Consider the following 24,821-nt stretch of genomic DNA (forward strand, 5'->3'; position numbering starts at 1 on the left):
CTTATGGTACCAGAAGTCACAAGCACGTCTCACACCTTAAACTTTAAGTCTCAAGAAAGTCCCAAGTTAATGTGGTGAGGGCCAAACAAGTCAAGTCGAGTCCCTGCCATAAGTCAAGTTATACAAAATTCTGATGATTTACCCTAGTTTCCACATTTATATCAGTTAAAAGAGTGCTCATGAAAATGTTGACTTTACCTTCATAAACTGTTGCAACCTCCTACACCTTATAAATCTAACTGATATTTGACATTTGGTGGCAGAATAGAGTCTGCAGCCAACCACTGCTACAATTATTTATCTTCAGTTTTGTCATTATTATTACCTCTGCCAAGCAGGTTTTATTTTAATGTCTGTTCATCTGTCAGCAAAAAGCACTGAACTGATTTGCATGGTGTTTTGTAGATTCTGATAATTATTGAACTCTATCTCTACATTTGAGTGTTTTAGTCTATGAAACAAAAATTGAAACAAAATCACATAAAAAAAAAGGATTTCTACCAAAGTTGTATTCCTAACAATATGAAGAGGGCTTTGAGTAAAGCGTTTAGACCGTCACGTTGGGAGATCAAATTCATACCAAATATTATTCAATCATTTTAATGCACGAAGAAAAAGGGAAAATCTGAAAAAAAATGGGGAATTTAGATGAATGAAATTTCACGTTGCCTGGAAAGAAACAATAAGCACCGTAATAATGACTGAGACGTGGTCTGTGTTTTCTGTCAACAGTCATGTCTGACTGAATCTGGAAATGGAAAATGCCATTTCTTCGACACTAAACCGGGCATGAAGGAGGAGTCGTTCAGCGCTGTGCTCCATCACCGCAGCAGCTCCACAAACACCGACGCTCATTTTCCTTTTCGCTTCTTCCAGCGTGTGTATCATCTTTGTTCCAGTGCACCGACCGTAGCGTGTGTCCCAGTCAAACCTGTCCGGCGGAAGTGGCGCTCACGGCCTGGTCACAAAAGAAATGGCGAGCGGTATCGGAAGTGAGTAATATTTTTTGTGATTTACTTTGTGATTTACAGCAAAACTAACATAAAACAAACCCCGAGCAGCGCGGTTCTGTGAGTCTAGTTGGTCCCAGAAGCGTCGTTGTTGGATGAAAACGTTACACCGTGTAGCTGTGTGTGTCCCATGAATGGGTCCCCCGTAATCAACAGTGCTAAGCTAACGCTACTATTTAAACACACACTAAACTGTGTGTTAATTGTAACAATTGTGTTTATTTGATCTAGTTTTATAATTGCATTCAAGCACTTGCACCTGTAAATAAAAAGTGAAATACAATAAAACGTCTTAATGTCAGCCTCTGAACGGGATAATCGCTGGACTCGGCAGTGTAGCTAACGGTAGCTAGCCAACTTTGATAAATAATAACATGGAAAAGTCATCTAACAGCGCTGCTGTGTTTGTTTTATATGGTTTATCTTTGTCCTACTGACACATCACAGACCGTACGGTTTATTTGATTGGATATGAGCAGGACCGTACACAAGCTGATCCGCAAACCAAAACAACAACAACAAAACACAACACCAGCGCCAGAAAACATGAATTTAGCGTTAGATCTGAAATAAATAAAGACGCATTAATGGGTTCTGTCAGAGGGCACTGTAACTCAGTAGTCTGCCATGGTTATTTGTGTTTAGTGTGAATGTGTGACGAGTATGTTTTATGTTCATAGAGTAAACCAAAGCTGAGCTGCTCAAGATACCAACAAAACTTGCAGTGATTTGTCAACGTTTTAGCAAAACGTTGTAGTAACCCGGGGCTAGTCAGAAATGCCTGGACATGTTGAAATTTCTCTGTGTGTTTGTTCTTTTCCCCCCACAGAACACAAGATACTGAATGTGGGGCCAACGGAGCCCTGGTCAGTCAGGGAGAAACTGTGCCTGGCCTCTTCTGTCATGAGGAGTGGTGACCAGAACTGGTAAACCTACTCAAAATACAACAAATCCAACAAAACACAGGCAGATTTCTGTCTGTTGTATTTGAAACGTTTATATGATGGGTGGGCTGCAGGAAGGAGAAGTTGACCGTGAAAGAGTTTTGCTTTTAGCTGCACAGACACAGTAAATGAAATTAATGTAATCTAATGTAATCTACCATATTGTCTAAATTGTAGCTCTGTATTCGTAATTATATGTGTATGAGCAATGCAACAGCTAAATACATGAATGAATCCCATGAATCCCACTGTCCAAAAGATAAATAAGATAAATGTGGAACAGATGTAGTATAAGCCCATAAGTCCAAGGATAGCCAGTGCTGTATGCTGATGTTTGACATCAGTTAGACGTGCAACAGGAGAAAATAATCGGTGTGGAAAACTGTCTGGAAAGATGCAAACCACATTTCAACAACAGTGATATACATCAATAAAACTTAGCCTTAAGTCATATTACTACACACTTTGATTCACTTCATGTAAGAGGCAGACTGACAGTTCTTACAAAATGAATTGCAGTCAAATATTAGCTCGCATACATGAACTGTTTATGTCCACCTTTTAGGATGTGGTGCAAAAAGTGTCCCAGTAATATGTGTTCACTGAAAACAGATCATCCTGCTTTTCACCACTAGAGGTCAGAATTGTTATAATGTCTGAGCAGTGACAGCTCTCAAACAATGGTGGCACACAACTTTGACAACCGTTCAGCAGTTTGTAAGAGAACATCAGTATCAACCTGTGTAATTTTTTTGGACAATTAAAAACAATAAAAAGTCAGTGCTGACGATCAGTGACAGTGAGCAGGACTTTCTTTAACCTGTCTTCATTTATTCCAAATCTGAATGCTTATCTTCAGTCAACACATGCCTTTATTTTCAGTTTGTCTTCTTTACATCTGTGTTTATTCTGAGGAATCTCTTTGTCTTCCAGGGTGTCTGTAAGCAGAGCCATCAAGCCTTTCTCAGAGCCTGGTCGTCCGCCTGACTGGTTCTCACAGAAGGTGAGAGAGCTGCAAACCTACACGACATTTTCTCCAATTGTTTCTCTCACCATCTGGTTCTATAAGTTAGGTTTAATGCAGGGATAGGATGTCATCTTTGTTGTCAGCATTTTCTTCAAGAAAACGGTTTTCTCTTTTCTCAGCACTGTGCCTCACAGTACTCTGAGCTGCTGGAAGCTACAGAAGCACCAAAGTTAGTGCGATAACATACACACACAAACACACTTAATGTGCAGAATCATGATATTGGTGGTTTTTTTTTTGATCATGGGTAAAATATTTTGAAAGTTGTCTTAATGTGCTTGTGCCCTTCTTTGCTCCAGGCGTAAACGCGGTGAGAAGGGTGAGGTGGTCGAGACCATTGAAGATGTCATCGTTCGCAGGCTGACCACTGAGAGGATAGAGGAGCTGAAAAAACTACTGCGAGACACACAAGAGCAGTACAGGTACGTGTATACCTGAAACAAAGACCTTTGGCAGCTGTGAGACATGACCTTTAACCTCCCTGTGATTTCTGTCCTGACAGGAAGTTGAAGAAGGAGGTGGATCTGATACAGACAGGTCACATGGACTCCCAGCTGAAGGAGCTGTGGGCAGAAATCACGCTGTAAGACTCTGACCAGTTCTTCTGTTTGATGCTCTTTGTTTCACTTATTTATTACTATGTGTTCGATATGTGACCTGCAGCATATTCAGATTCCAACACACATTCAGCTGTTTTACAAGCTACAGAAGCAGCACAGCTTTAGGTATGGCACAGCTGGTTGGTGCTGAAATTGAAATTATTTAATAGCCCTGAATTAAACTGGCTTATATCTGGGACAGGCGTCTTCATGGGTCAGGCCTTTAATTTCTTTCGCACAAACCTTTTGCACAGCAAAGGTGGGAAAGACTATCAAATGGATTATTTAAACTTCTATGAATATTACTTATATAAAATTATCAGGCTATCAAATACATATTACAAATCATTCATTTGAACTAGCTCCGAGAGACAACACATCTAGGCCAACCCCGAGCGCAGAGGACAAGAGAGAGAGAGAGAGACAGAGAGAGAGAGACCCATATCAAAATACCGTTAGCTGACCTCAGAAAGGATGAAAGCTGAAGGTTACAATAGTTATTTAAACCTTTATTTACATGATCAAATTTGATAACTAACTGTTCAAATTTCACGTTCTACCTTTTTGTCTTTGCCCTCATGATTTTTGAAGGTGAGCATCGTTCACTCTGGCAACAATACATCAAAAGGACCTGGCGTCTAACTGAGACCGGTGTTTATTTGGCAAAATGTGCAGCCACACCAGGCCAGTAAAAGGGATTCGGCTTCTAAATGAAGTTTACTTCATTGCCTCACAACTTGGTGCAGACCTTCCTGTTCCCCCACTTTTCATGTACCGTCATCAACTGATCAAAATGTCCTTTTGTCTGACATTATGGTGCATGAGAAGGTTTCTTAAAACACTAAACCTTACATTCAAAATCTTCAGTCAAATAGCTGCCTAGGAAAAACTACAGTCTCTGCTGCGCAGTGAGCAATGACTCCTTAACACAGGATCACCAGCCGTTTCTAGGATTCAAGCTTGCAGCTTTTCCCTTATCTAATCTCCTTCAATTGATTTGTTTGTTTTTCCAACTCCAGAAAGAAGAAGCAGGATGAGGAGGAAGCAGAACAGAAGAGGAAAGCAACAGAGACGGCGTACCAAGGTACAGTATGTCTGCGCACTGTCAAGGCCTTATTTTGAAAAATCTTTCCACTGGAAATCCAATCTCTTGGATCATTTGGGTATTTGCTGTGAACCTCACATTTATCTTTATGATGGGTGATTCCATTGTGTCACTCCTCCCACATTGCCTGGCAAGCTATGATAGAGCTTTTGGAGGTGCATCAGAATATAATAAACTTCACTATATTTCTGTCAACCTCTCTGTTTGCCAAATGCATTTGTTTGTCAAGGTGTGAGAGCTTTATCTGCTGCTTTGCCAAGATGAGCGTTTGCAGTGTTGCATAGTTTAATGACATTGTTAAGAACAAAGACAAAGTGATGTACCGTTGCTTGATGATTAATAGCATTCTGTATATAAATATCTTTGAAATAGTACATTAAAGGTCCACAGGTCCAAAACAAAACCAACAAAGGAGATGTAGAAGGGCAGAGTTTCTCAGTCTTATTGCAATAAATCTGCAACTACTAGACTGCTTTGCCTTGGCCTCTTCTTTGAATATTCTTTTTTTCTTACTTGTTAAGACAAAGGGTTGTTTCTCTGACGTGCTTGCGTTGGAAAAACAGTGCTATCGTTTGATGCTTTGCTCATGATTTCTGTGATGCAGTTTTTTTTTTCTCTAATTCTTTGAACCGAGTTCCCTCATTCAATGGACTCATTGTCTCTGTCACCCTGTCTGACCCTGTCTCTCTCCGTCACAGCTCGTCAGGCGGTGAAAAACACACCTAAGCGTCTGCCCAGTGTAACTGTACGTTCTCCTCTGGGTGCCAGCCCACCGACGCTGGATTCTCAGGCTGACTCTTCAGTTTCCACGCCGCCAATGGACACAGGAGTTGTTGCCTCCGACGACACCACCACCCACACAGTTGTAAGAACACAGTCATTTAAGCAGTGATGAGAGAACAGGAGAAAACTGCCAATGCTGAGAGAAAATGTGCAACATAAGCTTTTCTTTATCCAGCAAAGACATTTCCTAAGGTACACTTTTACTGTCCTGTAAGGTGAAATGAATTCCACAGAACATAATTCTCCTCGCGGGTACTTCAGTTGACAGAAATATATTTCAGGCTTCAGTGAAATGGATGTGGGGGCTGTCACATGAACTGTAATTCAGCGTTAAGACCTCTGGTCACATCAGACAGCTTTGTGTCTGTTTAAGAGAATATCTTGGCTTTGAATTCTGCACTGTGGACTCTCGCTACCTTAGCTTGTTTTTTTTGTCTCATTATGAGTCCATGGAAAAAGCTCAGCTCACATTATGGTGTTTTTGGCGAACCCAGCACCAGCTGGAAGGAAGTATTGACAATACTGTGGCTGCCTGTGCCAACCACTCTCACTGATTCTTTGCTGCCTCTGCCAGGCTCAGGGTGTCGGAGTGTTTCTACCAGCGACGGACGCTTCAGGCCCTGGGCCAAAAGATGGAGGGCTGGCTACTCTGGTAGATGACTCACCACAGAAGAGGCTCATGACCCAGAAGGCCACACCGCCGCCCTCACCTCTTCTGTCAGAACTGCTGAAAAAAGGCAACCTCATCTCGGCCAGCCCCCGCCTGGTAAGTGGCACCTTAGCCAAAGCTACAAGAATACCAGGAAATAAAATGGAACTAGACTCAGTTATAAGTTGCTGTGCATAATTCCTATTTATATCCTATTAACACCAGCAGAGTAATCCTAAGGTGTAAGAAGAGTTTTTAAAATGTCAGTGCAAAACGAAATCATGGAGTATCACATTTAACTGGCTGGTTAATCTTGATGAGGATACAGATGATCGGCATGCTCAGAGGTTTTATCTCTAAATTCATAAAATCATGTTTTGGTGCACTTTAAATTTAAGCAGTAACGATTCACAGGCAGCAGGTCTTATATTCAAAATCTCAATTCTTACTATTTTAAATTTTCTTTCTTCACTTATGTGGTGTTTTTTTTTTTTTTTTTTTTTTTTTTTTTGGATGTAAGGTTGCAGAGGGAGACTCTACTGGGAACCTCACCAATGGACTACAGACCGCCACTGCAGCCACTGCCTTAGCACCTGGTCATGAGGTCATCACAGGTAAACACACATATATGAAATATAATTATACATAACTATTCATGCGTGCACACACACACACACACACACACACACACACACAGGCTCATTTCCTGCTTTTTAGAACGAATCACTCAAATGATGATTCATGGGAGAACCCACCACACTCTGCCTTTTATTGCTCAATGGGATGAACATGATGAACTTGCTTTGTTTGACGTAGAGTTTTCAAAATGTGCAATATGTCCTGACTCCACTCAGCAGCCAAATACACATTAAACACTTAAAAGGTTGTTTAAAGAAACAAAAGAATCACAGTGACATGATTTTTTTTTTACGCCCAGATCGGTTTCTGTTAATTTACTTATAACTGAAATTACAGTGAGGTTTGTTCTGTGTACTCGGGTTCTTATTTACTCAGAGGGTGAAGCAGAGGCAGAAGCTGCAGTAAAAGCAGAGCTCGGTGAGGAGACGGGATTAGTAGAAGAGGACCTTGTAGCAGTGTCATATATGGGAGATGAACTGGACCTGGAGACAGTGGGAGACATCATCGCCATCATAGAGGAGAAGGTGGAGTAGAGGCTGCATCAGTGTGTTAAAAAGTTCATGTCATTTTTTGTCTGCTGTCATCAGTTCCCAGTGCAGAAAACCTCCAGAAGATAAAGCTTTATGTAGCATGAACAACATTAGTTCAGTCATTAAGGTCACGTCGAGTAGTGAACAGTTCACTAGTTTTGTTTCATCATGTTGTAATCCCTGACCTCCTGTCCTCCTCCCCAGGTCGATGACTCTGTGGAGGCTTTGGATGCAGCAGCGGTGGAAGCAGCGCTCTCTCTCTGTGAAGAGGCCGTTTCAGATGGACACACTCTCCCTGGCCCCTGGGAGACCCAGGAGCTGAAGGCTTCGGATCCTACGCCCACAGTGCAAGACCCCAACCCCACACAGGAGCCTCAGGATGTGACAGCGATGTCAGCCCCGACTCTTGCGAGCACAGAGACCAAGACCCAACCAGAGACTAAAAGAGAAGAGCAGATTAAGGGAAACTGTGATGGACCTGAGGTGACAGGAAGTGATGTCACTTCCTCTGTCACCTCTGATGACGGTGCTACAGGAATTGAGGTTACGGAGGAGGGGGCGGCGGGGAAGGAGGCCACTGAAGCAACAGTGAAGAGTGAAGCAGAGGAGTGGAGCCAGCCTGAGCCCAACCCGCCTTGCCTAGGTGGGTGTTGTACACACACAGGCCCTGATCAGACCTGGGATTAACATGTGTCTTCAGGGATCTGATCACAAGTGGTCAGCTCTAAGTGTGTCTGTTCACACCTGGAGTTAAAATGTGTCTGCAGATGCATCTCCAGTGACCACTTGTGATCAGATCTCACTTCCCCACTTCATATGCAAATAAACAGGTATGCCGTGTTGTTTTTAGCCAATTCGACAGATGGGTCCGTTGCCAGTGTGCCTCTGTATATGTGTGTGAGTGAGAGAGAGCGGTATGGAGAAGTGGAGCAAATCCATGTGCTGCGCACAGCTCTACAGTGAAATAAGGGTTTATCCTTCAGAAATGGTAAAATGTATTCGGTTCATTATGAAACTGTGACAGGACCTGACTGTGGCAGAGGATGTAGAGGAGGCGGTCCTTCAGCGTGGCTGGAACACCTTAGTATTCACACTGCTAAAAGAACGTGGCCACATGTGGCCCAGACCACCTCCGAATGTGGTCTGAGAGATCGGATCTCAGATGTGTCCAGGGTGTGTTCACACCTGAACTTAGAGCTGACCACATGTGATCGGATCACGCAGGATGAATGTTAATACCAGGTCTGAACAGGGCCATGCACACGTGCACACGTGCACACACACACACACACACACATTGTTGTGTGTATGTTTTTAAATCCTCTTCTCATTTTTGTTCCACAGACTCTGAGGACAGCTCTGTGTCTGGAAAAGAGTCCAAGGTAACACACTTGTGCAGACTTGCGCATACAAACATCCTTTGTAAATTTCAGTCATTTCACCTGTGTGTGTGTATTTTTTCCAGGAGGTAAAGGAGGAGGAGGCGGGCAGTGAGGGTGACCCTGAAGAAGGGATGGAGCTGAAGGAGGAGTGTGGGGAGGGGCCCTACCTGTCGGAGGTGGAGCGGGCAGCCAGTGAGAGTGAAGACGGTTACGGCCCACCCTCCCAGCGCTACACAGCTGATTCACTGGCCAGCAGCCCGGCCTCTTCCTCGCAGCTGTAGGTGTCATTCACGGTGGCAGAAGTGATGTGATAATTGTGATAATGACCATTTTTATCTACTGGGCACTGGTTACTTCAGGCCAATGTCCTGAGGTAACCCCAGCCTTCACTGCAGGAAAACATTTAATGTGAACTGCTGAGTTAAACTACATAAAGCTTAGCTGGCATTTGTCATGAATATTCATGTCATGACCTCTGAATCAGATTAGGACTCCATTTCTCTGAGCTAAGCAGTCTGATACTGCTGACATCAAACATTTAACAGCATGTGCTGTTGTCTCTCTGCCACTTGGGGTTTCTCTTCTGCTTTTCCATTTCCACTCACCGTGGACTTTACAAATCCTCTGCTCATTTCCCACTCACTTCCTCTGTCCTCTCCCCCTTCTGTGCTGCTCTCTCTCTGCATCAGATCTACATGTGGTGAGGACCAGGAGGCAGTGCAGGCGCAGAAGATCTGGAAGAAAGCCATTATGCTGGTGTGGAGAGCTGCAGCCAACCACAGGTGGAGTTTTTTGGCCTTTCCCAGCCTCCATAGTCAATCAGTCTTTGTTGGTCAAAATACTTTAGAAATACTTCTCAGTCAGTCTCATAGGAATTTTTTTAGTTTGTTTATTTATTTTGCTCCGCAAGTTTTAATGTCATCACAAAACCATCTTGATTATGTTGAGCTTTTATTTTGTCATTTAACAGCAGGTGGTTTCTTATCGAACAAAGAATATAAATATGAATGGACCATATTAGATCCATACATGCTGAAGGACGTTATGATAATATCATCATTCCACCAATAACATGAAGCCAACACTCTAAAACATCCCAAGCACAACCCCAGTACACCTGATATGTCTTTGACAAGGAACCCAAAATAGTGTCTGTTTTCTATCCATGTTATATTTGATGTAATTTTTACCTTTAAACACGATGGTACTGAATCCATCTATTTTATTTTAATTCAGTATATGAATATATTTTCCCTGCAAACAGTCAGATCAGAATCAGTCTTGAAAACCTGCCATGTGTAATTTCTGTGTAATGTAATGTGAACTCCTCCTAAAGTGATTAAAACCCCAGCATTCCCAGAAACAACACCAACAACATGACCTGGACCTACTCATCACTCTCTACTACCATGACGCTGTACTGTTCACTACAGGTTTACATTTTTGTTGGAAGTTTTCCCTGCAAGTGCAAACAGAAGAGGAAACGAGTTATGTTCACTGCATCTTAGCTAGTATCCAACAGCAGCCAAAGCTTTGTGAAAACAGGGCTAATTCTGGACAAAACTCCTGAGTCTGCAGGTTCTTTATTGGACATTTTTGTGTCTTCACTGTTGACGCACACTGCACAGTGTTTTAAAAACTAGATGGTAGTTTTCACTTTTTCTTCTCAACAAACCTGTGTGAACAGTGAAACTGATTGATCACCTCTTTGGAGAAATAAAGATTTAGTTATAGGAAACATAGTGTGCAGAAATAGAGTCTGTGATGGCAGCTGTTGTAAAGGGAAACGGGTGTTTTACTGATGTTGCTGTTGTCCTCTGTTTCTCAGGTATGCCAGTGTCTTCCTGCAGCCTGTGTCAGATGACATTGCCCCTGGTTACCACAGCATCGTACACAGGTCTGACCTCACACACACACACACACACACACACACACAACACTCACGCGCTGTTACTCTGGTTCAAAGAAATTCATAAGCTTTCTTCCCAGAGTCATAGAAACCTGTGTGTTATGTGTTTTTTTTTGTTGTTTTTTTTTGCACAAGCAAACATGTGTTAAGATCAACCCTCAACAAAATTCACCATTGCAGCTAATAGTAATGTAATTCTGGAGAAGATAATTGTTCACAGGAGACACAAACTTTATTACTAACATCTCCCTCTCCCTGCGACTCCTACCACCCGTCCTGTTCCAGACCCATGGACCTATCGGCCATAAAGAAGAACATTGAGTCCGGTGTGATCCGTACGACAGCTGAGTTCCAGCGAGACATCATGCTGATGTTTCAGAATGCCGTCATGTACAACTCGTCAGACCACGACGTCTACCACATGGCGCTGGAGATGCAGCGCGACGTCCTGGAGCACGTCCAGCAGTTCCTGGCCACGCAGCTCATCATGCAGACGTCAGAGAGCGCCATCTCCGCCAAGAGCCTCCGTGGCAGGGAGGGAAATCGTAAGCCAGGAGAGCCGGCCGAGAAGGTGGGTTGAGTGACTTGTTGGGGGTGAAATTAGGATTCCCTTAAAATGTCAAACAAGTCTCATTTTGATAAAGAACTCTATCAAACTGTTGATGTTCTGAAACTCAACTGTGATGTGTTGAGTGAAATCGTCGTCTCCCTTTCCTTGTTTGTAGGTCAGAGTTATAAATTCAGTTCACACATTTTAGAGTTGACATGATGAATGAAGATGTGCTGCACAACTTTGAGTAGATATCCACTTTCAGAGTGAAAAAAGTATCAATACGCCCAGAGAAACCTGTCAGACCGCTCCTGTGGCGTAGTCCACTTCTTCATCCATCTGTCTGTACTGACCGTGGGTGTAAACACGTGCACTGATTTGCAGTCTAAAGCACTCTGCTCCTACTCTAACATGATCAACCATCATTGTGCATCATTGTGGTTTTGTCCTTCGGCCTCTAATCTAAACAGATAAGGGGTTTTAAAGTCAGCTGATCATTGCTTAAAGACTCGCATGTGACTTACGAAAATCTGTTGAGCATAGAAACTATATCAGCTGTTCATTTCAGATATATACCTGATATGAGCTAATACAGTCTTTTCTTTACTGGTAATTGAAGTATATGTGTAATAATGTATGCTGATCTAGATTGAAGGGATTATTGGAATAACACCTTCGCCCTCCGTTTTGCACAGAATTTTCCTTCAGAGAAAATCGTAAACATTCTGGGAAACTGGATTTCTGGGGTTTCATGTAGAACTGTAAATACCAAAAACAACCATGTCTCTCTGGTACAGTATTGGCTCCAGTGTTTCACACACAGGGTACATCAATACTGCCACATTTTAGTTTTAAAACTCATCTCTTCTGCTACGTTTACGTCTGGCACCACACTACTCCAGAGCCCCTAAAACGGAGACTTTTGGAGACGCTGCTGGTCTCATTGTGGTTTGAAAACTGCATTGGAGTCTGGTGAAATGCTGCATTTTAACCCAACAGCTGTCCTTCCTCCTCCTTAGTATTTTCTGCAACTAATCAACTGCAGAGTAGACAATCTACTTCCTGTTTACACCAACACATGCGTGCCCAGTGTACATGAACGGTCATGTGATATACTTTTTCAGATAGTATGGACAGAGATCATGTCTGACACGGAGCTTAAACAGTCGTCTGGATGAAGATCGTTTTTATCTTAAAAAATGAAAATGTAGTCGTGTGGACGGAGCCGAAATCCAAAGTAAAACACTCCAAACTTGTAGCAGTGTGATAATCTAAGATGAAACGTGGTCAGTGCTGCCAGAGTTATGCAACATAAACATCATATGATATAAGAACAACATGCTGTTTGAACCATTACAGAATACATGAAGGCAGGTGCAGGTGAAAATCTTCCAATCCAGACACTGAAAATATGCCTTGTTATGTAACATGCTGCTTTTATTTTCTTGATTCTAGGGGATTATACTTGAAATATTATCATGTTCTCACACAATGTACAAAAGTCAAAACATGCGTACACACACTGTCGAATACACGGGACACTCAAGACGTCTGACCAGCACCTCCCTCCGCCTGCTGTAACATGCTTCAGTGGAAACAATCCCTGGTCTTGACTTCCCAGCTGATTCCTGTCCTGCATGCTGGCTGCACCTCTACTCACTAACTTCTGTCTGTCTGCATTTGCCTGTCACTGTTTGTCTGCCCCTGTCTGTCTGTCTGTCTGCATATGTCCCCAGTGAGTTGTCTTATTTGCTGCTGTGTGTGTATTAAACTGCATGAATGTGAGAGTGTTGAGTGTGTGTCTAACAGGGTCCCTGCTACTCATGGCATTTTTTTTTAAGTATGGTGTAATTTTTAAAGGTCGTCTCCAGACAGATAATATCTGGGAATGTGCTACATTTTGTGTTAAATAATTTACTTTATGGATTATACTCGGTGAGTTGTGACAAATTTGTAAAATGTTTTAATCTTTGTTTGGCTGTTTCTCCACAGTGAGCTCAACAGGAGTGGATAGGAGACTGTCAGATTGTTTTCAGAAGTTAATCTAGATGATAAATAACATGTAAAGTCTTGTCAAGACATTCTTCACACAAGCCATGATGGAGTGTGGTGTTTGTGAGCTGTGTTAAAAACATGTCGGTGTGTATGGGAGGGTGCCTGCCTTCATGTGTATGTCATTAATCTCACTTTGTACGCTCAGGCTGAGTGTGTGTGGAGATGAGTCTTTGCGACGCTGTGTGAATGAGTGTATGTGTTTGTGTACCCCCCCCCCCCCCGTGCTCGACGCAGACTTGTATGAAACTTGCTTCTCACGCACTTGTGTGTCTTTTCTCTCTTTCTCACTCCAATGTTTGTCCTCCTACAGGACAGTGTCCCAATGGCCTCTCCTGCTTTCCTTCTCTCTCTCTTTGTAAGTATTCAGGTTCTCCCTCAGATTTCACCAGATCCAGGCAACGCTCCGCACACGCTTGTCTCAACGCAAACACACGCACACACACACACACACACACACACACACACACACACTATACACACTATACACATCAGTCTGTTCCTCTCATCTCTTTTCTTTCTCTCAGTTCATTTGTAGTTTTTAGTGGCATTAAATAACTCAAACCTGTTGTAAAAATAAAAGTAGTGAGGATTGAAATATTTTTAAGAGCCACTATTATTAGTGTTAATCAATAATATAACTGGAAAAACTAAACAGTTCCCATTAATTTTAAATTGTCATGATAAGTATAAAAGCTTCTGTTAGCTATGATTAATTAAATATTATTATGGATTATAGCCTGAATATTAACAAAAGTCTAGCTTTAAAATCTAAAATCTTTTTATTTATATTTATTTCTTCCTTTTTGCAGCTACACTACGTCCCAGTCAACGTGTATCTTGGTCACAATTTAAAAAGAAAATTGAAGGGTCCATATCAAAATATTTGTTAATGTGATGTCTGTTTTTTAAAACCACAGTTGGGCAACATACTGTTATCAGATTTTTTAAATTGCAAATATTGATATCAAATTCAATATCAGTTTAAGTAAAACATTTTAAAAAAAAATTTAAATTATAAACATTAAATTATAAACACTTAAAACTATTATAAGACCTTCCTAAAGAAATTAAGTGTAAATAATCTCTCTTATTTTAAGTGTATGTTTATGAGTTTAAAGCCTCCAACACTAGATGTTTGTGACTAAGTAAGAAACAAAGTTAAAGTTCGAAATAAAAACATCCACAATATTATTTATTGAGTGTTACATTGGTAATCAGGGCTGTATGAGTGTGGTTTGATCAGATTTAATTCACATTTGCCCGATAACGTTAGCAAACAGCCTCGCAACAGTTGTCATGCTTTGATTCAAATATTGCTCAAGACTGATTGGTGCACATAAGTAAATGACATCACCTTTTTCCAACTGAGTCCCGCCCACTTCAGACCAGTAAGATGAGCAGAAAAAAACCCCATACAATATAGAAATCTGTCGAGTGAAATAACTAAAAATGTTTGAACTTTATGGGACCCCATCAGTAGATTTTCATGGCTTTTGTCTTCTCTTTAATTTTCTTTTGCTCAAACACTGAACAATTTTCTTGACATGTCAGACTTTGGACTTTTCCTCTAACGTCTCTTTGTTTTAGTTATCTAGTCAATGAAGTTTTACAACAGCTGTGATGGCACCATGTACTAAAGAGTCACATACTGAGGAAGTACACACACACACACACACGCACACACACTGTCAGTGCCATATTCAGCTGTACAGGTGTGTGTCATGGATAAGAATTAAAGGCCACCTCTCACTCTTTCTTAAAGTTTCTCACACACTTTCACACATCACTGTCTGTGTCACCCTCATAAAATTTAAGTTCTGTTTGGACACAATATTCTCACCACACACACACATACACACACACACACACACACACACACAGGCTCCAGTAACCTTTCATCACCCCAGCTTCTGTCGACCTTCGGTTAATGACCCCATGCCGGTTTCCTGTGTTTTTCTGTTTCCGTGCGATTGTCCGTGCATGTTCTAATTTCGTTTCCCCTTCTTTTCGTTTTAAATCTTTCTTTTTCTTTCTCACCATTATTATTATAATTTTTTTTATGTTCTTCATTTGGGGAGGAAGCCTTCCGAAGTGGACTGTGCTGTGTTTTTGTGCGGAGCTCAATCACGTGAGGAGGCCCGCCACAGGGCCTCCCTTCACGCTGTCCATCTGACCACTCACATTTCCACTCTTCTCTTAATTCTTCCTCCTGCTCTCATTTTTTTCTTTTTCCCCCGTTTCTCCTCATCTGTCTCTCTGCTGCAGGACGGAGGTACCAGGGGTCGCCGCAGTGCCATGGAGGCCGACCTCAAGATGAAGAAATAGACTCACGTTTCAGAGAACGAGACACTTAGAAGGACAAAGAGCCACTTTTGTTGTTGGAGAAGGTGGAGCTGAATACTTTCCGGTCACTTTGGTTGTTTTCTGAAGAGGACTGCAGTCTCTGTGGGCCTGGTGTGTGTGTGTGTGTGTGTGTGTGTGTGTGTGTGTGTGTGTGTGTGTTTATATACACACTTAGTCATCCGTGCTTTGGCGTAGATGAGGGTATGTGTCTGTATGTGTCTGAGAGAGCAGCGTAGAGCTTCCTCTTCCCCAGTTCATATGATTGGTTAATATTCAGCGCTGTGGGATTTTACACCAGGACGAACAAGCCAACGCTCCACTATCCCTGAGTATCATTTCACCAGCGAAGGTCGCTGGTCATCATTTCCTCCGGCTGAAGTGGAAAAGAAAAGACGTTGTGGAAAGAGAGAAAAAGAACATTTTCACCAGCAAAAAGTTTGTTTGGGATCAGATGATGAAGGGCGGTGCGTTCTACTCGCCACATTTTTATCATGTTGAATCGTGGATGCATTAATACTAGTTGGGTGATTGATCAGTCCCTTTGAGTGTTTTGCACCAAACTGTGCTCAACACACATGAGCTGTAAAGACACTAGACAGCAACAACAACCAGGATGACCACATGACATATCATAATGTACAGTCTCCACAAATTCAGAATCAATACTGCTGGTTCTACTGGCAGCAGATGAACCAGGATCATCAGTCTGATCACTACTGAAACGTTGCAGTGAGATCCACTGATCACACTTTACAATCAGGTGATGTCACTGAACTGGTTGTTTACGTTTACAGATTATAATGCTGCAATCTGTTGGCTTTAAGGAAACATAGGAACATAGTGTTTAGCATGTTTTAGCGCATTAACTGCAAGTTGCATGTACTTTACATTTCTGCTGACCTTTCTCCAGAGCACAGGTTTTAAGTTTGACTGCCTACCTTCAAGCAGCCCTGAGTTTCCATAAAATCCTGAATACAATTAAATTTGACTTTAAAAACCAACCTTGTAACCTGCAGACAGAAATGAAACATGCTTCAGATGTGTAATGAGTCACAGCAAACAATGAGGTGGGGCACCCAGGAACACTCAGGCATCTTCCTGGAAATAAACAAACCAAAAGCTTCCAGTGAAGGAAGGAAATGAATCTAAAAAGTTATAAATATGCTTTGTGAAATGTTTGGTAGTCGTGTAAAATACAGATGATGTGTTGAGTTAGTTAATGGGCTAAAACTCAGCATGTTCAGATTGTTGTTGCTGAAATAGTATTGATGCATCCCTACGTGTCACTTAGGATGTAGCCAGTGTGTGCTATGTAAAGAGCAAAAGAAACATGTTTGTGTAATGTGTGTTAGATGGGAGTACAAATACAAGTTTTGTACCAGTGTGATGGATCATGTAGAGTTTTGTGTTTGGGTAGCCGGTACATGTATCATGTGTTCTGTTGTACATTTGTTAAATAAAAAGATTATTTGATCTAAACCTAAATCAGATCACAGTTGATTATTTGCTGTGGAACAAGTTTGATGTCTTGGTTACTCAACAGTTCACTTGGTAGAGGGATTTCTTTTGTAACTTCCAGCAACAGCTGTCTTTGCTAATCAGCTGTCACCAGCCACATTCAGTTTGCTAAATGGGCTCATTGAAAACATCTTGCACACTCAATCTTGTGTAATCATTTTCATCTATTTTAAATAGCTCGAAATTAAAGCTATGCAAGCAAGTTATAAAGTACCAGCAGGGCCCATGATGATTGTCTGCAGACGTCAGCATGTGTGCTGGGGAGATGTACATTTCACTTACATAGCAAGTAAAATAGCCAAGTCCACTGATGTAAGCACAGGACGAAGAAATAGTGATGTAACAATATTTATTTTAGTGTCATAAATAACAAATTGTAACAAACAGTAGCAAAAGTACAGCAAACTTCCGGAGTGAGACCTGCCCATTCCTGGGAGGACATGTTCACGTTTTCAGTGTACACTAACATTCAACTGTTCTGTGCAAAATACTGCAGTCACATTGGCTGCAGTGTAGGAAAACAAGCAGTTTTACCTCCTGCTCTTAGACATTCATACATAAAACAAAGAACAATCCACCTCCTGATACAAATCAGAGAAAATCCAGCATTTTCCAGTACAGACCAGACCAGACTTGGTGCGGGTAGCCCTACATTTAAAACATGAGGAACATTCAAACACAAAAAAGAGGTAAACAGCGAAACGGGGGTTCACATTCTCAACTTCACCCCTAATGGAAATCATGGACCACAGGACTGGCTGAGGAGTAGAGCTTCCTCTTCACCAGCCGGTACTCTGGTCTCAGCTTCAACACTTTGTTGGTATCAAAGATGTGCTTCAGAGGCGGCCAGCCGCCGTCCTTGTCTGCCTTGAAGATCACAGACAGTTCAAATGTGGGGGTGACGCTCGGGTCCGGGAAGATGCTCCCCACAGACTTCAGGCCATCTTTGCACTCCACATAGACCTTGATGGAGGCGCCACGGAGACCACAGGGCTCATCAGCTGAGGAGTGCACCACGTCCTGGCCGACCTTGGTGGTCATCCGGTGTGGCAGCAGCAGCACCTGGCAGTGCAGGGTGGAAGCCTTGGCCTCAGTCAGACAGCGCTCTATCTGCCGGGTCACATCCTGCTGAAGGAGCCGCTCTTCATGCTCCAAACCAGCATCCAGGTTGTAAACTGTGGGAAGACACCAGGAGTGTTGTCAGAATAAGTGGCACCAACTCACAGTATATCAAACAGTGAGTACACCTCTATTCAAGCTGATCACCTATCAACCTTTAACGCTACATCACCCACTGCAAGCCTTTGACCCTCGCTCTGTCCTTTAACTTTTGCTGGCACATTGATCATCTGATCATCTGATCATGCATCATGTCTCAGCGCTGCACTGTTTCAGCTTCGTACCAGCAGCTGAGAGGAGGGGCGGTGTGAGCAGCTTAGTCTGTCATCAGCTGATCCAACACCTCACTCGCTTACATCAGACACATCCCCATCACTGACATTAGGTAATTAATTAGTTCTTCCGCAAAACAGTATAGTTCTGGCTCCAATATGAAGATTATTGTTTTAATCATGATAGCGCATTGATATTTAACTGTAATTAGGTGAGTTGTGCGGTTTTGAAAGTAACTTCCAACTAGACCTGCGTGAACAGCTGTTTCAATTAAGACGTTTTTTTGTAATTTCTTAATTCCCAAAACTACATTTAACATTTTAAACAACTTACAAGGCGAGGTGCTGTCCCTCTCGTCGCAGCTCTCGACGCTCCCCCGCCGGGCCGAGCTCGTCCCCCGGCCCGGGGATGTGAGCTGGAAGAAGTACTTTCCTATCATCTCTACGACGCTTTCCTCCTCCGCCAGGACGGGCACTGCGTGTCCAAAGAGCAGGGCCGAGGTATAGACCATCCTGATTCCTGTTTGCAGAGCCCCGGTGTCTCCTCCAAGCGTCCACCGTGTGTCCTCTCCATGTATCGGGTGAGCCGAGCAGCGCGGCGTGGCCCGGGGAGCGCAGCCTTTATACCGGAGAGTCCCGGCTGCGTCAGCTGAGCCTCTGCGGTGGGCGGGGCCGAGAAACTTCCCGAGCCCACGCAACAAGTCCGGACATTTCACGGGAGAGGAGCTGAGCCCGGTCACGTACAGCCCGCAGCCACGGGAAGTCACAGAGGGGCGAGAGAAACCGATGCTCCTGTTTACTCCTGTTGCTCTTTTCTCTTATGTGATCCACGTCAACCAGAGCTGGACTGCAGCTTTGCCAAGAGCATCGATAATATGATAATAATTGATATCGATGAGTGTTTCTAACTGTGGAGGACATTTATTTACTTGTACTTTAGGTTTTGTATTTCACAAACATTTTATGGGAAAATATGGTGCTTTTTATTTTTACTACATTTGTCTTGCAGGTGTATAAACAAGTTACTATAGGCTAAAGATCAAAGTTTCTTTTTTTTACAAAGGCATACATTTATTTTTTACACCTAGCTAAAACTAATGCAGACTAATACTGTATGTGGCTGAAACAATAAGTCAATCAATGGAAAATTAATTGGCAACAAGTTTTCTTGTTCCGCTCCTCTAATGAGATCTTTTCTCAATTGTATATAATTAAAAACTGAATATTTTTAATATCATAATAATTTAACAATAATAATTTAAATTTTTTTGCATTGTTGTTGGACAAAACAAGACATTTTAAGATGGGGGTTCATTATTTTCCATTTTCTGAAATTTTACAGCCCTAACAACTAATCAGTTAATTGATGAAATAATTGGCAGATTAATCAATAATGAAAATAGTCATTTCCTTCAGTCTTAGTCTCATAGAGGAGTTCTGCCATAAATCCTGCTCTCATGAAGGTTATTATGTTCTGTTTTTTTTTTTTTTTTAAGTTTCAGAGAGGTATTGATTTAACTTTATGATCGCTTTGTGATTGTCAACCCAATTTATATCAGTGTGGCTAAATAACAAAAACATACAAGGCAATACAGTCCGACAGCACCACAGCCTCCAAACAACACCTTTAAAACAGTTTTAATAAAAGCTGAACATTATAACCTTCATGAAGGAGGATTTATTGCAGGACTGTTGTATTAGTCTGCATTAGGTTTAGCTAATAAACCCACTGAGTGTATAAATTGCTGATAAAAGCACAGCATGGTCAGCTGAAAATGTAACAAGTGAAATCTGTCAACAGGTAAGCATTCAACACATATGGAAAATAAAGTCTAGTAAATGAATGATACATTTGTATTTCCTTGGATTATAACAGAACTTTTCTTTCAAGGAAATCCACATTTTCCTCGATAGGTACACCTACCTACAATTCTTTAATTACAATTCAACCACCAATGTGAAATTGTTGCTTACATATTGAGTAATAATGTAACTGTATAACACACACACAGTCTCCAGTTTTCAGTATAATGAGTCATTTTACTTTTAAGTTAATTCCTGTTAAAAATACTTAAGTACCATCATTTTGATACGATTTTTAACGCAGGGAGTTTTTACACTGGTGCACCTAAGTAAAGAATCTAAACTTGGTAATTAATGCCACTAAAAGCTGCTGGGAATATGCTCTGTGGAAATCTACCAGCCAATGACTAATATACAGGTCACACATAATGTGGGTAATATCATATGCACTCTGCGCTTTCATTGTCTTAAGAGAAGCTGACAAATACACTACATATGTCTATATATATAGTATGAAGCCTTTTGTGGCTGCAGAGGGCGCGAAGTCTGATAAATGACCTCAAGTGATGTCACTTGAGTCAGCGTTGGTTGGGGCTGAGGACTACGAGTCTGCTGCTCTTCTTCTCTGCTTGAGACCGGCAGCTCAAGGCTACGTTAGCCACTACTAGCATAACACACCTGAATCTCTAACCCAACTGTTGGTGGTCGAGTTGCATTGTGGGTATTGTAGGTACCAGGTTTTGACCAACAAGATGATACTTAGTTCATTTTATTATTAACTTACCTCATTGCAACAGCGAGTAATAGGATCCAGCAAGTTCACAAAAACATGGCAAGAAAGTGAACAGAAATTATTTAAGGAAAAGAGTCTAAAATCTAAAATAATTCTACATATTTCCTGCTGACAGTCTCAGTATGCTGAATAAAGCATGAACAACTCAACATACATGTACATACAACATACATACAACTTACACATGTTTCTTATTCAGCACTGACTTCCCTCCAAGATGTTTTTTAATTTAAGTGTTGAGCTCCTCAGACAGGGTGTTGTCCACTCTGGGAGCATTCACGGAATAAGTGCAATCTCTTTCAATCTTACGTCCAGACAGAGGAAAAGTCGGAGTTGCTCCACCTGTTTTCTTTTATTTGACAGAGGTGCAAATTGCTCCAGGACGGAAAGTTCCTCAGGGTCCTCAGAAACACAAACCAACTCTCCGACAACCAGGAACGGATGTAAGAATTAGGCTTCCCCTGTTGCTGAGTATTTCTTAGTATTACAGAATGATAATAGTGATGATTTCATGTATCAATGGACAGGTCAGCTGTTTGCTTTGAACTTCAATTTGTTAATAACATGTTTTAGCAACAGGTGTAAAAATAACATGTAACAATAACATGTCTACTGTACGTCCAGAGTAGGCCTGCTGCCTCTTCACAAGTATTTCTGGCATGAAGGTGAAATCCTGGGGGACAATGAAGCGGTAGACAATTCTCCACAGATGACAGTTCGGCCATAAGTGTTGAGTAACTGAGAGGAAATTGCACATAAACTTACTTTAAAAGAACAGAGGATGATGTAAGTAAAATTTTTATGTAAAATAATTAAGTTGGCACTTAATAAAACAGTACAGATTTTGATCAGTTTGGCATGTCTTTGATAATAGTTTTTGTTGTAAAATTTACAGCAGTCATAGGGAAACTGATGATTATAGTGACAATATACAATACATAAATTAGACCTTACCAAAGACTTTATTGAGAAAAAAGTACTAGTTCCCTCAAATGATCTGCCTGGTTAGAAAAACCACATCAGTTAATCTTTACGTCACTTCCCAATAAGGCGAATTCGCTTATCGTATTTTTACATCCACTTCTAGTGTATCTACTCGAGATTCCAGCGAGAATGAGTGTGTGTGTTCTTGTGTATGAGCACATCAGGTCTAGACATGGTGGCCTGAGCCCTGCCTTACTCACAGGTGAGTCACATGTTCTGACACATGCCATTCAGACACACACACTCACACCTGGTGGAGCATCGGAAGCGTATCCACTAAACACAGGAGTGTGTTTTTCTTCTCCATCAGTTGTGTAAGATTTATGCTGGGTAACTCCCACCATCCCCACAAATATTCCCCCTGAATAAATCTACAAAGTGTTAACGAACAGACGTAAATAAGAAATACTGTAGTTCTTCATCTTATTACTGAGGAAGTAGGAAATGTCAATAATCGCACTGGTTTTAGCTGCATTCACTGACTCTTAATCAGGTTTTACTTCAAACATGCTCTGATTAAACTTTTTTTTCCAAAGCAGAAGAGAAGGTAAATCCCAGACACAATACATCAACACAAATACAGACTTAGAAGTAAAACAAAAGGAGACAACAAAACCAAGATATAAAACAAAAGGGAAAAATGTGGGAACCCAGTGATCCAGTGATGGACAGCTGTTTATACATCTGGAAAGTCAGATCCAATATTCAGTTCAATATCATTACAAAGCTACACTTCCTCATCCTTTTCCAGACCAGTTCTGCCAGTCCTGACTTTATCCTTTTAGCTGCTCTTAAGTGTTTGAAATCAGATATTAAGATTTGATTGTTAACTTTTAGAAGCTCTGTGGTCTTAACTGTGTTCACTTCACTGAGCCCCTGTTCCAAAAGTTCCCATTCATTAATTTTCAGAATTTTATGTCACTGTAAAGTGCTATCATTGTGTGCTACATAGATAAAGTGTATTATATTATTATGTCTTTATTTAAACTTAAAAATCATTGAAGCTAAAGTCCTCATTAATAATGATATCAAGTAGATAAAAATACCAAAAAAGTACATTAACTGAATCAAACATTTAAATACAATTAATAAATAATGTAATCACGAGACTCAATTAAAACAGGTACAAACAGAAATTAAAAGGTTAGAGATTAAGAATCGAAAATGACCAAGAGCTACCAACGGATAAATTAAAGTGCTTCGTAGTGAGTTCCTCGTGGACAAAGCAGCTTTACCAAGCTCAGTATGAACTCAAGCAACATGCAGCGTGAACCTGTCGTTGGTCCTGGTGTAATGTGGTCCCCGTTTAATTTGCATCAGGCCAAAGGTTACACTTTGTGAAAAGTTTGTCCTGGAGAAAATCTGGGGAAAAAAACTTCTTGTTTAACCTTAGAAACACAACTATTTGCTATTTGCTGCAGAAGAGTGGAAATAATATAACAAACAATATTAACTTCAGTTGTTTGGTATCAGGGTTAATACTGAAATCAGTTGAACAATGTCTCATTTATCTTGGGACCACAATTCACACACACACACACACACACACACACACACAGAGCTAGTACTGCTTTTCTTATAGTTCACCTCACCAGCATGACGTCGGAGCAGGTGCTAAGTAGGAAGGTAGTGCTTTTGCAGGTTAACCTCTCAGGCCTGACTCACCTTCTTGGGAAATCTCCCTGTTGTGACATCACAGCTGCTAGCCAATCATATTCAGACCAGAGGGTGTCGTCAGAAAGACTTGCCAACAAGGAGGAAGTGTTTTTCTGTAGAACTGCAGGGGAACTACAGTATGTGGTGAGAGTGTACACTCACTACCCTACCAATATTGGCCTTGTCTGTGTGTGTGTGTGTGTGTGTGTGTGTGTGTGTGTGTGTGTGTGTGTGCATGTGTGTGTGTGTGTGTGTGTGTGTGTGTATTTGTTGTTTTATATATGCTTTTAAAACACAATTCTTGTATTATTAATTATTTACCATTTAAAATGTATCTTCTCAGTTTATGGTCCAAATGAATTTCTTCTCTAATGCATAAAAAAGTTGCATTTTCATCCTCATCTTGAACAAATGTTTCAAATTCTGAGTGCTGATGGTCACAGGTTCATTGTTTCATGAAGTCATGGACCTCAGTGTGCCTTTAACAAGTGTGTCACCCAACAATCCCATGAACTGAAGCAGACTTATCACCAGTTCATATGAGCTCAGGTCACTGATATTCGTCCTCCTAAGGTCTGCTACAGTAAACAGCCAGTGTCCTGCTCTGTGTAAACTGAGTCACAGTGGTGCCAGTGTTATCCATCCATCACTCTCAGAGTGTCAGCTGACGTTAGCTGGCTGGGATCCAGTGTTTTCAGTGCAGAACAGGTCAGACCTGTCTCCTGTGGTCACAACTAAAACTTACATGTCTGCAGCCGAGAGTGAGTGTTGTTTTTCAAAACCCTTATCTAACAAAGAAGGAACATGATCAAAACACCCACAAATTTACATCAGCAGCCCGATAGTTACTGACATGCACACTTACATTGCCTGTTACAGCTAAAGCCTTGTGTTGTGTTAAGAAAATGTTACTGTCCACAATTTACTGCAGGGCGAAAACTAGTTATTGTTTTTGTTCTAGATCATTTACTCTGAATATCTCTTTATTTAATCAAATATTGTTGACTAAATGTATAAAATAACACTACATTTCCATCTCAAGTTATGAAAGCAAAAACAGATGGCCTCAAATGACTGTTTTCTATTCAACAGCAGGAAAAACGGTTAAACCAGAGGTTAGGTTCAGGTTACAGTAAAATGAAATGGAGAAA

At 41.4% G+C, this 24,821-nt stretch overlaps 2 protein-coding genes across 3 annotated transcripts; one reads left to right on the top strand and one right to left on the bottom strand.

Moving 5' to 3' along the window:
- The first annotated feature begins 841 nt into the window (after nt 1–841).
- brd8b (bromodomain containing 8b) lies at nt 842–17,010 on the top strand. Of its 2 annotated transcripts, XM_071457169.1 has the most exons (19): nt 842–992; nt 1,840–1,936; nt 2,888–2,957; nt 3,101–3,150; nt 3,281–3,403; nt 3,484–3,564; nt 4,600–4,664; nt 5,384–5,550; nt 6,043–6,234; nt 6,638–6,731; nt 7,132–7,280; nt 7,491–7,929; nt 8,631–8,668; nt 8,752–8,945; nt 9,358–9,450; nt 10,497–10,565; nt 10,863–11,148; nt 13,493–13,537; nt 15,448–17,010. In XM_071457169.1, the coding sequence occupies exons 1-19, from the start codon at nt 974–976 to the stop codon at nt 15,505–15,507; spliced, it is 2,331 nt and encodes a 776-aa protein (XP_071313270.1). In that variant the 5' UTR covers nt 842–973; the 3' UTR covers nt 15,508–17,010. The 2 variants fall into 2 exon arrangements, with proteins under 2 accessions (XP_071313270.1, XP_071313271.1); XM_071457170.1 differs by lacking the exon at nt 13,493–13,537.
- A 365-nt stretch (nt 17,011–17,375) lies between these two features.
- On the bottom strand, nt 17,376–19,046 carry LOC139605588 (DNA damage-inducible transcript 4-like protein). Its single transcript, XM_071457196.1, has 2 exons — nt 18,769–19,046; nt 17,376–18,218 (listed from the first exon to the last, which is right to left on the bottom strand). The coding sequence occupies exons 1-2, from the start codon at nt 18,944–18,946 to the stop codon at nt 17,773–17,775; spliced, it is 624 nt and encodes a 207-aa protein (XP_071313297.1). The 5' UTR covers nt 18,947–19,046; the 3' UTR covers nt 17,376–17,772.
- Nucleotides 19,047–24,821: the final 5,775 nt, after the last annotated feature.

This window comes from Trachinotus anak, unplaced genomic scaffold, assembly GCF_046630095.1.
Source record: "Trachinotus anak isolate AG129_WGS33_773 ecotype Australia unplaced genomic scaffold, CSIRO_AGI_Tana_v1 ptg000021l, whole genome shotgun sequence".
NCBI lineage: Eukaryota > Metazoa > Chordata > Actinopteri > Carangiformes > Carangidae > Trachinotus > Trachinotus anak.